This window comes from Vanessa tameamea, chromosome 29, assembly GCF_037043105.1.
Source record: "Vanessa tameamea isolate UH-Manoa-2023 chromosome 29, ilVanTame1 primary haplotype, whole genome shotgun sequence".
Lineage (NCBI taxonomy): Eukaryota > Metazoa > Arthropoda > Insecta > Lepidoptera > Nymphalidae > Vanessa > Vanessa tameamea.
Genome location: NC_087337.1, coordinates 4,710,029 through 4,723,765, shown reverse-complemented (window position 1 = coordinate 4,723,765; position 13,737 = coordinate 4,710,029). Strand labels below are relative to the sequence as shown.

Sequence of the window (13,737 nt, the reverse complement as noted above, 5' to 3'; positions counted from 1 at the left end):
GTCACATAAAATGTTATTTATTTGGTAGAAAAGAGTTACTGAGTTCTGCCGGTTCTCGATAGAATCTACATTCTGGACCGGTTGCTTTACATTCAATGTTACGTTGTATAATGAAGATTCGAAAGTGTTTGCAAGAACGTATTTGAACGAAGTACAGTTTGATTTTGATGGCACGTCAGGCAGCCTCGGATCTAAGGGGGCATCTAGATCTAAGGGGATCGGACCGGGGCACTTGCTCCGAGCGGCAGATTCATGGGGGCGCCAAATCCTTGAGACAATAACTCGAAATATCGGACAAATGAAGCCTCTTTTCCTACAATCTCATAGGCTTTTATGAAGTTATCGAATCTTAATATATTATTTTTGACAAACAAACTTTTCTATTTCCATACACCGAGTTAGTTTTTGAACACATACTAAGTAATTTATGAACGCATCTTAACAGATCGAGTAAATTTTTAAACGCGTGCGTAGTGTCCGTTATTTTCCTGCCAGGGGAATCCCCGTCACATCTATACGAGCCGAGTTGACCAAATCCAAACATGCTACTCGTTGGAAGTTAAACAATTTTTCTTAAACACTGAAGGGAGCCACTATCAAGGTTTTGCCCCGATTCGAAAAAATCGTAGATTCGGGGCTGACGTCAGGATATGTTATATTCCAAAATTGGGAGGAGTGTCACGAATAGTTTATTCTTCTAACAAATATATCTGCAAAAAATCCCATTAAGTTGATATAAATGACTTACCAGAAATAATAGTTCTTGTGCTTATCAGAGATCCCCCACAGATCTGCTGGTATGGAGTGGTTTCTTTTGTGTAGATCCCCGCATGCCAAGGTAGTTCTCCCCTTTTTGCCACCTGCCCACCTAAGACGAGCTGGGCACCTCCTGGGGTTATGGTGCCGCATTCTGAAATTTTTGATTTCGTGTAATAAAACATACACCATTTTATGTACTTAGACTAACGGTTATATCTCTTTCTAGAACGTTCTTTTGTATCTTATCACAAACAAATAAGAATCATTGGCTTTAATTCATAGTTTTATATTTTTTAATTTAATTACTAACACTAAAATAATTCAAGTCTACGTTCAGATATTTCTTAGATGGGCCCCTAAGTAGTGTTAGCTCAGGGCCCCCTAAACTTACGGTCCGGCCCTGGTATTAACCGCACTGCATATTCTCTAAAATGTATATATTTATGTAGGTATACAGGTTTTGATTCATGTTTCTTTATTAATAAATTATTTGTATTTTGTAAAATAAGTTCAAATAATGTTGTATTAAACCTATAAATACTAGAAAGAGACAGAGTCATAGAGAAAAAGGGACAGGTTCGTTTCGAAAGAAGATAAGGCTTTGTCCACACTTGACGATTTCTGAAAGTTCACTCTACTTTTAACCGCGTTGAAGAACATCATTCCAAAAATTAAACAAGTTTGTATACCCTGTTCAAGTTAGTTTGATCTTTTTGACAGTAAGCGACCGTAAGCGCCTGTCGCAATATTATTTTATTTGTTGGTAGTTTTATTTAATAATTTAAGTTGTTATTATTAACTGTATTTATTTAAATGGTATTTTTAACGCGCTTATATTAGCTTCACTTGTGACTATGTATGTAAAAAAAACTTGGAATCTTAATTTGACCCACTTCCCGGTCTTCGTTTAGGATGAAATTTTGCACGTCTGAGTTCTGATGACAATACATGACTAGCTAAGAAACGTCATTACAAATCCAATAGTGCGGCCTCCCCGAGATGGCTGACTGGCTTTTTGAAATCCACCCCCATGATATGGATATCAAATGAAAGGGTTTGCTGTCAGGAATACGAAAAAAATAGTCACGTGACTTAAATCCAACATGGACATCCAAGATGGCGGATTAGCTATTTGAAATGCACCCCCATGATATGGGTATTAAATGGTTTTGCTAGGGTTTGCTTTTGTAATTTTTAGTGCGTGCTGAAACCGTGTTTTTTAGTTTTTTTAACTGTTTATAATTATTTGTTACTGTTTTAATTCACATGGTAGGGTGATTTCGCCTATTTTCGGCCATTTAAGCAGATGTATGACTGCGAAATGAATTTTTTAAAGGTATATTAGTCCCAGATCAGTATCTGTAACAATAATCTGACCACACAAATAAGGAGGTATTATATTGTATACTAAATTGTTTTTTTTTTAAAGAACATCTTAATGAAAGTAAAAAGAATAATTAAATTTAATAGGTCATATTCTAGTTTCGGCATGCCAGCCGAGAAACAGTTAGCCGCCTCTAAAGGCATCTAGTTACCCGACCATCAATTTTGAATAAGTAATATCAAATTCTTTATATTTTTCAACCAAAATCATACAAATCAAACTCTTTACCAGTGCATACTAAAAAATATTTGTATCTACTAAACAAGAAACAATTTTGCAACTTACCTTGCGAATAAATTGAGCATGCTATTTTTTTTGTTATTTTAGACACACACATGCACAGCTTGAATTTCGAAGGCCTACTGCCGATACAATCGAGACATTACTATGCTACAAATTTTAGAAGGTGTAGGGTTTATTTCAAAAATTCAGTAGGCATGGTTTTTTTAAATGAGTTGTGTATAGTTTTCTTATAATTGTGATATAACTCCGTACTGGCCGAAAACCAAAGGTGGCCGGCAAACCAGCTAAACCACCCTATTATAATAACATTTTTTTTTATTGTCATTTATATATTCTCAAAGATTGTTAATTTATTTAATATAATTAGCAATAGCATAGCGAAAACAACTTCGTTCCAAACAGGTGCCCTAATCTTTTTTTTATATAAAACTTGTCTAATTTCAACACAACAGTTGTTTCCGATAAAATAGTCGCATGAGTCGTGGGTAAGGCTAATTCGCGCACGCGCACTTTCGGCCAAATGACGGAAGCCGAATGACAATTGAGAGTCCAATAGACGACAAGCTTTGATTGACGGACCAATCGCGTGCGGCCGGCGTCTCGGCTTCTTCATTCGTCCAAAGACGCCAAAAAATGTACTACTGCACAGGTCACGCTCGTGACTGATGTCGTTTAGGTACTATGCTATTGTTTGTTAAACGTTGACTAGATTTCATGATTTTTTTTGACCAGTTATCTTATTTTATTAACGAATATCATTAAAACATCACAATATTTGTTATCATATTCAGCAATGTGTACATATTTCTGTACTATAGTGTTATTCTAGAATTCACGTATTATCTCATGAAATCTCTTAAATTGTATAACATAATGGTGTTTTATAATTGTATGTTCGAGTTTATTCGTACAGAATATTTGTTCTTATCAAATTTTATTTTCCTTTCAGATTTCTAGCCTTATTGGTTTTGCGTTAATAGACAGACGAAGAATTTTTAAGTATAGATTTTATGCTAGTTGATTTTATGACATGATACATTCTATATAACAAACATAAAATTGTATTTTAAATTTTGGTAAAGAGAGTAGTGAGTTTTTTTGCCGGTTTTTCTCTGCAGAATCTACATTCCGAAATGGTGGTAGTTTTACTTAATACATTTCTGAAAAATTACGATTCCAAACTGTGTGTGCCTACTCGTATAAAGTATATTTTGATTTTAATTTTTATACGATTTTTCAAGATCTCGGTCAATTATGTTCTGTCAATGTCAAAGTTGTTAATTTGTCTCTACTTCTAATGGCGTGGGAATAAGCTATAAGTCCTAAAAACATTAATCACAAAGACCCATTCGGTAAAATATTTAATATATTTCTTATAAATATATAGTGATACTAGCGATTTGTAAAGATATATCAACACATTAAAGTAGTTGTCGTCCGTGGTTTCGTTCGCGTTTTACGAATTATTCGTAAAGTTTAAATTTAAAATACACATAAAATAAAATTATAACATATTATATAAATTCGGTCGGTCGTTTGACCTTGAAAGCTTAACATACATACTTTAATTTCACATTTATGATATTAGTATAAAATAAAAGATTGAATAACTTCAAATAATATTCCTCGGTTATTTATTTGAAGTAAAAAAAATTTTTCTGTAATATCAGTCAGTCAGTCGTCAGAAGAGTTTACTTATTTAAATACAAACGTTATTAGCGGAGGTGATTTTCAAATAATGCTGTCTTTTTCTTTCGTATGACAAATCAGTGACGACTGAAAGAGATGAATCAGTGTTTAACTGAACTGCTAAGCACTGGAAGGAAAATTTTTAAACGCAAAAAGAGCGACCTTGAAATTTAACCGTCATTGCCAAATGAGTTTTACTGTAATTGGTATTTGTTGAGATATATTCATTCAAGAAGGCGCATTCCGTCATCTTAAATAATATTATCGGTGTGTATTAGTATATGTGCTTACAAGATGTCTTAGTGAGCTTAAGAGTAGAGACAGCAAAACAAAAAATTCAAATTGAATTATATTTGTTAATTTTATTTTATTAAACATTAATTTAATGTGATATAGTGCGAAAAATCTATTTATTTATTGTTAAAAAAATCTTATTATATTTGCAAAAGGATAATATTAGGGAATAGGTAATATTAATAAGATGGAAATTAATGATTAAATAAAAGTACTGATCGAAAATTAATTTTATTTATTTATAAATATATCCATCCTATTAATATTACATCACTTATATATTACATAATATTATGATATAATACATAAAATAATAATTGTATTTATAATTAAATCGACATTTACAATATTGCAAATTTATTTGCGATTGATGGAATTCCGCAAAGTTACATTATTTAATTGAATAAATATTTCAGTATTAATCTTAGTTATACAGGGTTATTGGTAATTCGACGTATTCCCGTTAGGAGGTGATAGGGGTGATTATTTGCGATAATTTTAACCCCCATATGCATGATGCAAAAGTGAACCATTTTTGAGTTATCACGTTTTTTAGATTTTTTCAAAATAAGTCAAAATTGCAACTTCAAAAATTTATTTAAAAAAAAAGTTTCGATTAAAATCTGCTTTTTTCTTCTGATTTATAAAAAACGATTAAACACTGGATATTTTTCAATATTTAAACAATAATTATCGGGCCAAATTTAAGATTGCGAGACGGAAAACGATATTATTTCAATATTTTTTTATTTTTTTCCCTCAAATATGCCTAAAAAAATCAAACAAAAAAAATCATTATGAAACTTGTTCTGCAGATTATTTTAAAAACATAATCGTTTAATTAGCTTTCCGAAAATATCTAAAGTATCTAAATTTTATTTTAAATTTGTATTAAGTAAGTAAGTTAAGTAAATAAGTAAGTTTTTTTACATTGGTTATTATTTTAAATCAATTTTGTGGGAATTTTAAAGGGCGACCTTTAGTACGAATTCGGTCATGTTCGAATACGAATTTCCACCAGGGTCCCTATATATAGTTACCCCTATCACCTCCTAACGGGAATACGTCGAATTACCAATAACCCTGTATATGTTTAGATAAAATTGCTTATATTAACGTATATAACTACTAATGACATATACATTTATAATATATATTATATAATTATTTATATTCGTTAAATTGAGTCCTATAACATAAAATCACAAACTTGTTTAAATGCTTACGTTAAAATTATTAACATATTAATATTTGGATAGAAGTTGTTAATATTATATCACCTTTTTAAAAAGCGCAGGCTCGATATTTTTTACTTAGCTGATTAAGTTTATTAATTGATATTACTTTATTTCGTCTGCTATTCAATCCGATCCGAAGACGATCAAAGAACGTTCTTTACAATGATACTGATAAATTGATACACTAAACGCCCCGCACTATCAAATTTGCGTCAAACCGCTGAAACTATACATAGCATACATACGGTTACGTCCACCCGACGACGACGTTCTAAGCCTGTCGGTCGCACAGGAGGCATGATTATGTCGTGAGTATTAAGCCCTTAAGTGTACTCTCGACATTTGGCTTGAGTCCCAGTATTCGCTTTCCTGCCTTGTGACGTGTTCAAGGCATTCTATACCATTTACGGACGTATAGACCACTAATTTTCGCACGTCGCTTAGTCAGCGTGTGTGGAGGAGGGGTCAGGTGGTAATTGCTTTTCTGTACATCTGACAACGTGCTGCATGCACGTTGTGAGGTCAAAATTACCAGTTGAATTTTTAAGACGTGTAAACGTAACAAATAAATAGATCAACTTCCGCGTTTTTTGATATGGGTGTAACCTTGGAATTAATTAACGTATTTAGTTTAATTACAAAAAAATGCATTTAGATATTTTGTTAACATTTCCAGTTTTAAACTAAAGTTTTATTTTAACTATATGGAAGAACTAGTCGTCTAAGTAGTCGCCCTCACTTCGTTTGCGTTTTACAGGTTGTTAGGCATAAAATACTTTCCTTCTTTAGAGTTCAACCTTGCTTCATAGTAAATTTCATAAAATTCGATTTAGTGGTTTGACGTGAAAGAGCAACTGACAGACAGATGGAGAGAATTACTTTCGTACAATATATTAACATAGTAATCATTGTGTTTAGTTAAGCGCTTTCGTAGAATCCGATGAACGATAATCTTTAATACATTCGAAGCGAATCTTCTAAATTGAATTAACACATTAACATTTAAGGAGCGTTTGTACTTTTTCTTTATTCCTTACCGACCTTCAGATATATCGCAGCCCCGGTGCGAGACCGTCACTTTTGCAATAATTGAAGAAATGAGTTAATTGCGTAATAAGTGTCCCGAAGCAACCCTTAAACCTTACTTTCGTAGTACGCATAGTTTCCGTAAGATGGCGTGAGTGTCATCACGGTTTTGGCGCGAATCACGGCGACGCTTGGAGAATGTCAAAGTTTTAAATGCTTCTCCTGAAAAATTGCATTTTCGCAAAAGTGACGGTCTCGCACCGGGGGTGCGTTGTTTGTCTAATATTTTAAAGGAACTTAGGTGCTGTGATAGATTTTATTTAAAGTCTTAAATTATCTTTAATAATTATTATTAATATAGCTATTTGTGAAAAGTAACATAACCTATCAATATAGTAATTCTTGACTAAGATTTACCTGCTTTCGAGCTGGACTGGGCCAATAGATTTAACTGTCAGATGTAAATGGTGAGAGAAGTATGTTAATTGAAATACATCATGGACGTAAAGGATGGCAGCGAAAATGTCGCCTCGAATTCGAACAACTGCTAACACTTTGACATTACGGCAAAAATATACGACTGGTGGCAAAAATGAAAGCAGATTGGAACGGTGGAAAAAATCCTATTGACATAGGGTTATGGCGAATAAAACTAGCATATTGAGATTATGGAAATATTGCCAGCAGATTGGATTATGGCAAAGGGAGAAATTTTATTGGCCGTCCCCCTAATTGACATATAATATTTAAACTGGACATGAAACTGGAGGAATTTTAGGACGAGCTTAATAATATGACATATACGGATACTGAACTAAAAAAAAAAAAGTTATACACGGCAGTTAACACAAAATTCTTCACAGATGGCTTCCTTCATCATCGAATTCTCGTATTTTAGATATTGTAGAGGAAGATTGATTTTAAATACATTAAATACTTTTTAAATATATTTAGCCAAATGTTTTATTAAAGCTGTATTGCCATCATTTCTTCCAACGTTGGAACAAATAATTAACTTTCAACATCAAATGCACTGTGCATGTATATTTATTAATAAATTTATAAAATTACGTTTTTATATAAATAGCGCGGGTGTCTATGATCTAGAAAAGAAAACAATCCCTATGTATTCCTCTATAATTAATAATTAATTTATTTATTTATTCGCTCACTACAATCGAAAAATAAAGAATTTTATTTGTGCCCAATTCTAATCACATGGTTTATCTTATTGGTTTTATTAATTATTATTTATTATATAATAGTTTAAAAAATGTATTGTATTTCTTATTTTTAATTATTATGCTTATGTTTAATTGATATTTTCAATAATTACATTGCGTAATATGATAACGCGCGGCGAGACTACCTGTAAGTAGGAGAACTTTTGCCTTGATAATTTTGAAATGTATTTTTTTATTTTTTATTTCGGATGTGATATTGTATCTACTGTTCTAATGAAAAAAAAAAATGCAATTATTTATGAAATGTAAATAAACGTATTTATATATTATACAAACTATAATTAAACTATTGTAAATATATAATGATTTCTAATAATCACATAGCATATATTTAACTACTTTTAGGTGTAGTAGGAACTTACGTTGAATAACTGTCTAATGTACACATTAGGTAGGTATTAGGTACACGTCAGTTGATATATTATAATATATATTTCATTCTTATAGTGTGCACTAGCCTTTTAATAAATTGATTCGCATTATATTTCATCTCTATATTAATAAATTGTACCATTAGATTATAATCTATCTCGCGAGATTGTAAACTTGCGCAAGATTATGAACGGTCATTGAATTAGCAACTTGCAGCAGCTTCACAAGCTGTGCAGTAGACGGTACTTATTAGTGGTTCTGACTTTAACCAGATTTAGTTCAACTATATAATATCTATACGTATGTATATATGTCGTAGGATAATCGGACGATTGCAAAGTACCGGTAAATTTGAATTTAAGATACGTTTTCATAATCGTCCTTGCCATTTTTAGAATAATTGCAAAAAATCCAGTTTGTTTCGGACACTTGAACACTGATTGCCTAATCGAATAATTTATTCATGACATTTTAATTCTGTTTAAACGTGGCGTTGTTAGCTTAACAGTGTAAACGTCACTCGATAAGGTTAACGTAAGCGAATCAATCTTCACAGGGTAGTGATCGTATGCGACATACCTAGATGAACCGGATTTTTCGAACGAAGTTCTTTTACTGGGTTTAAAGTGGAGTTAACTGGTAGAAATCGTCAGAGTTATGTCCTCTTCAGATGACATCGCACTCTCTTTCCTGTTCTATTTATTATTTAAACTTATGTTTTGTAACTGTTCTAATTTAAAAGGGATTTACATTTACATTTGTAGCCTGTAAATTTCCCACTGCTGGGCTTCTCAGGAGAAGGTTTGCAGCATATTCTACCACGCTGCTCCAATGCGGGTTGATGGAAGACACACGTGGCAGAATTTCGTTGAAATTAGACACATGCAGGTTTCCTCACGATGCTTTCCTTAACCGCCGAGCACGAGATGAATTATAAACACAAATTAAGCACATGAAAATTCAGTGGTGCTCGCCTAGGTTTGAACCCGAAATCATCGGTTAAGATGCACGCGTTCTATACACTGGGCCGTCTCGGCTCTATTTTATTTATTCACTTTATACACAATATACGGAGAAAACAATTCCCGCGTTATCTTTCGTTATATAGTCAAAGTCACGCTGAGTTCCTTCTTCTTAATTTTTTATATAGTCAACATCTCGAGCAAACAACACAAGCTTAGTCATTTGTGAATTAAGATCCATTATATATAAAATAATCATTATATATTTAATGAGGTATTAATTATTATGTCATTGTCAAGATCAGAAAAAAAACCCTTTTATTGAATACAAATATTAAAATTAATCTACTTAGAAATTTTGCAAATAAATCTTATTAACTGGCAATTATTTTTCATTTCAAATAAATAATATTTGCATGTAAATAAAAGTCATTGCAATTGTTTTATTTTCAAATATTAAATTTATTTTGTACGTTTAAAGTATATTATTGAATCATTAGGTTCAATACGACTACCAGTACGATAGTTTTCTTCGTCCTTTGGTCTCGTAACTTGAGCCATTCTCCAATCCTCTTCATCTATATCGTATACACTCGGGTCGTCTGTTCCAACGTTTATATTCACACTTTGAGTGTCAATATTACTACTTGTAGGTTTATTTTGAGTGTCATAATGTTCACCAGTAGGTTTATTTTGAGTGTCATAGTGATTACCAGTAGGTTTATTTTGAGTGTCATAGTGATTACCAGTAGGTTTATTTTGAGTGTCATAGTGATTACCAGTAGGTTTATTTTGAGTGTCATAGTGATTACCAGTAGGTTTATTTTGAGTGTCATAGTGATTACCGGTAGGTTTATTTTGAGTGTTATAGTGATTACCAGTAGGTTTATTTTGAGTGTCATAAAAATTACCAGTAGCTTTATGAGTGTCATAATAGCTAACCGTAGATACAATTTGTATATTACCGTTCTGCGTAGGAACAAGTTGGACGTTATTACTTTGAACTTTGATATCATTATTATTACCCGTATTTATTTCTATATTTGGTGTATTATTGTAACCGCTAATGATCTGAATTTTAATTGTATTGTTTATATTTATAGTAATCTTCGTAATCCCACCTGGTTTACATATAGCGATGTAGGTCCAGCTTCCGTCGATACATCTCATGGGGTTTAAAATGTCTGAGTTGTAATAGTTAGGTGCTCTGCAGACCGGCTTGACAACGGTTCCTGCTGGTTCTTCCGTACCGCACTCTCTTGTTCCTTCCAGGGAGTCGGGACCAGAGAGGCGACACCGGTATTCAACGCTTTCGTGTTGGTTAAGACGGCAAAATCCTGGAAATATTCAAGTATTTATGTATTAAATGTAGTTTTTTTTTTTAAACTTTTTTAAAGGAATAATACTCACGGACACATTTTGGTATATCATTGGACCAATCACCGCCGAAACAGAACACCGACGTTACGTCTCTCTCCACACCGAAGCCAGGGTTGCAACTGATATTGAGGAACACGGTGGGAAATGTTTGTCCTGGGGTTGCGCTGGGGTTTCCACCCATTGTGTACGTGCCGTGTTCGGGGAAGGGAGGTAGCACGCATTTACCCCCTTGGGCTACAGGTCTGGAAGAACAAAAAATATTTAATAATACAAACGAGCTTGTACACTATTTATTTCGGTTAAATTTAAAGCTTATGTGAAAAAAAAAAAAGAAATAAAGCATATTACTCAATATAAGATTATATTAATTAAAAAGAAACGTGGACTTAATTATTGTTGATTTCCAGGCAAGATATAAATGTAATTGTACTTTATTGACATATTCTGTAATTAAATTGGTGGAAAAGAGTAATTACTGAGTTTCTTGCCGGTTCTTCTCGGCAGAATCTACTCAAAAAATCAATGTCAAAATATAATTTATTCAGGTAGGCTTTAAAAGCACTTTTGAATCGTCGTTTAACAGACTATGTTAAGTGAAGCTACCATCGGTTCGCAATGTAGATTCTACCGAGAAGAACCGGCATGAAACTCAGTATAACTCTTTTTCAACATCTAAAAATACAGTCATGTTAGTTAAATACAATTATATATCCTGCCTGGAAGTCAACAAGCATTAACTCAATATTTTATCATCTACATATTTTTCGAACTGGTGAGAGATTTGAATTTATTCATTATAACATGCCGATTCCACAGTGCTTTTATGATCCTAATTGAATAAATAATATTTATGTTTTGATTTTATGAAATTATATATGCAATTAAGATAAATCGTACAGTCGGCAAAAAAAGTTATTCCATATTTTTCTCTCATAATCCTAATCAATATACTCACTTGTCTATGGGTTTTACAGTAACAGGTTTCGGCGATCCTGGGGAGATTCTATTGCACAGTTCGTCGGATTCATCAGAATCATCCGCACATTCTTTTTTCTGTAATATATATGTATATATATATATTTGTGTTTAGAATATTATGCTATATACATATATAGCATTCAACAACAGACACATATTTTAGCAAGATGACTCAGTGATTAAAACACGAGGATATTAAATGAAAGTTGGGTCAAGCGTCATTGACTTTCATGTGCTTAGTTGTGTGTATAATTTGCATGTGTCGGCTGAAATTCCATGTGTCCGCCACAGCATTGTGGTGATCTATGCAGCAGAATTATCTATTACAAATTGAATTAGCCTATATATTTTATTATTTTTTGAATTAACAACAAAAGTGAAAATTTCACAGTTTATATGAATTGTTAATTATACTTTTAATTAAAAGTAATTACGATTTTAATTATGGGAAATATATTTTCAAAGATTATAAATATTTCTTACATAATTTAAATAAATTAGTTATTATTATTATGTGAGTCTCTCAATTTTGATCTTACCCCGTTGCAATCCGATCCCTGGTCCACGCAGGCTCCGTACGCGCATTGGAAGAGATACGGCGCGCACGTCTTAGACGCGCACGAGCGCACCGTCTCGTCTGACCCGTCAGAGCAATCCACGACACCGTCACAGTGCTCAGACGCTGGTATCGTTTGACCGTTCGCACATCTGAACTGACCACTGAGGGGGGACGACACGAAAGGTTTTTATTTTAGACTTGCTGACTGGATTGCTTGATGGTGAGTGGTCACCAACGAACATAGACTTTACACTGTACGAAAAATTTAGCAACCGACCTTGGGAACTATGATATTCATTTATGATATTGCATTTTTTTTTTTTTATTTAAAATTATTCGATCAGAGGTCTCATTATTTAATACAATACGATGCATAACAAAATTATTTAACGACAAATATAAAATTCATTCTAAGTTCTACAAAAATATACATCTCGTTTTAACAACAGAACAGATCTATCTCGGCTCAACTTGTGGTAGAGCTTTGGGCATACCCGTCTGGGTAGGTTCATATTGTACCGTTAAAAATCAATAAGTATTATGTTAAAGTACAAGGATGCAGTTTTTTAGCTTCTTATTATAGATAATCTTACCTAACTTCGTCAGTTTCGTTGCGGCACCTTGGCAGAAGCTCGTCCGATTCATCGGCACATTCCTTTATTCCATTACAAGGAGCTGTACCGTCAACGCAGGCGCCGTACGTACAACGGAACCAGTTGCTTTGACATCTATGTATAACGATTTACAAAAATGATTACACAATGTCGGCTTAAAAACTAAGTGTTCTGTATTTAAGGATGTTGATGTCCAATCTGTCAGTTTTCGAAGGGAACCTACCTGGGCAGCACTGAGCTGAACTTTAATAAGTCGAGATGATCGCACGAACGCGTATATTATCTTAAACGATGAGGCTGCGGGTCCAAGTCCAAGCAAGCACTGAGTTTCCATGTTCGTGTTTTTAATTCATCTCGTGCTCGGTGGTCAAGGAAAACATTGTGAGGAAATTTGCAGGTATGTAATTTCAATTTAAATCGGCCACATGTGTATCGACCAATGCGGCTTGGAACAGCGGGGTGGAGTTAACTCCAAAACTTCTCCTTAAGGGGAGAGGTTTGAACCAGGACATGTACATGCGGCTAGTTTAGGCAACTTCGCTGGACATGTTAAAGTTTATCTACTCTGGTGATCTTCCCATCTTCTCAATTTCGAAGACGAGAGATTTCAAACAGCATAAACAAATGATATACGTGTTGTCCGAAGCTCGGGATTTTAAATGATGGGAATTTAAATGATGTCAACTGACAAACTGAAGTGAGAACTTTAGTGAGAATTTCTCGTTATTAATTCCAGTCTCACCCGGAGTTCAAACCTAGAATCTTAGTAAAACTTAAGTTTAACTTAAGAGGCAGTTCGATCGAATCGATTTTAACGATGTAATTTTTATGTTCTCTATACTTAAGCACGTACTTACTTCATTTTCCTGCAAAGTGCGTGTGTTTCATCACTACCGTCGGGACAGTCGACGATACCGTCGCACTTGCCGTCTAAACCGATACACGTACCGTCCCGGCACTGATGCTGATTTTTCCTGTGAAAAAAAAAGAATTTC

The 13,737-nt window shown here is 33.4% G+C and overlaps 1 protein-coding gene across 1 annotated transcript in view; it reads right to left on the bottom strand.

The window, feature by feature from the left end:
• Positions 1–13,737, bottom strand: part of LOC113404287 (modular serine protease-like) — a 34,325-nt gene that overhangs the window by 7,339 nt on the left and 13,249 nt on the right. Inside the window, exons 5-11 of the mRNA XM_064219804.1 lie at positions 13,600–13,716; positions 12,722–12,856; positions 12,109–12,289; positions 11,547–11,644; positions 10,622–10,833; positions 10,333–10,548; positions 749–910 (exon numbers count right to left, since the gene is read on the bottom strand). Coding sequence (XP_064075874.1) covers positions 749–910; positions 10,333–10,548; positions 10,622–10,833; positions 11,547–11,644; positions 12,109–12,289; positions 12,722–12,856; positions 13,600–13,716 — 1,121 coding nt within the window. The remainder of the gene's footprint in view (positions 1–748; positions 911–10,332; positions 10,549–10,621; positions 10,834–11,546; positions 11,645–12,108; positions 12,290–12,721; positions 12,857–13,599; positions 13,717–13,737) is intronic.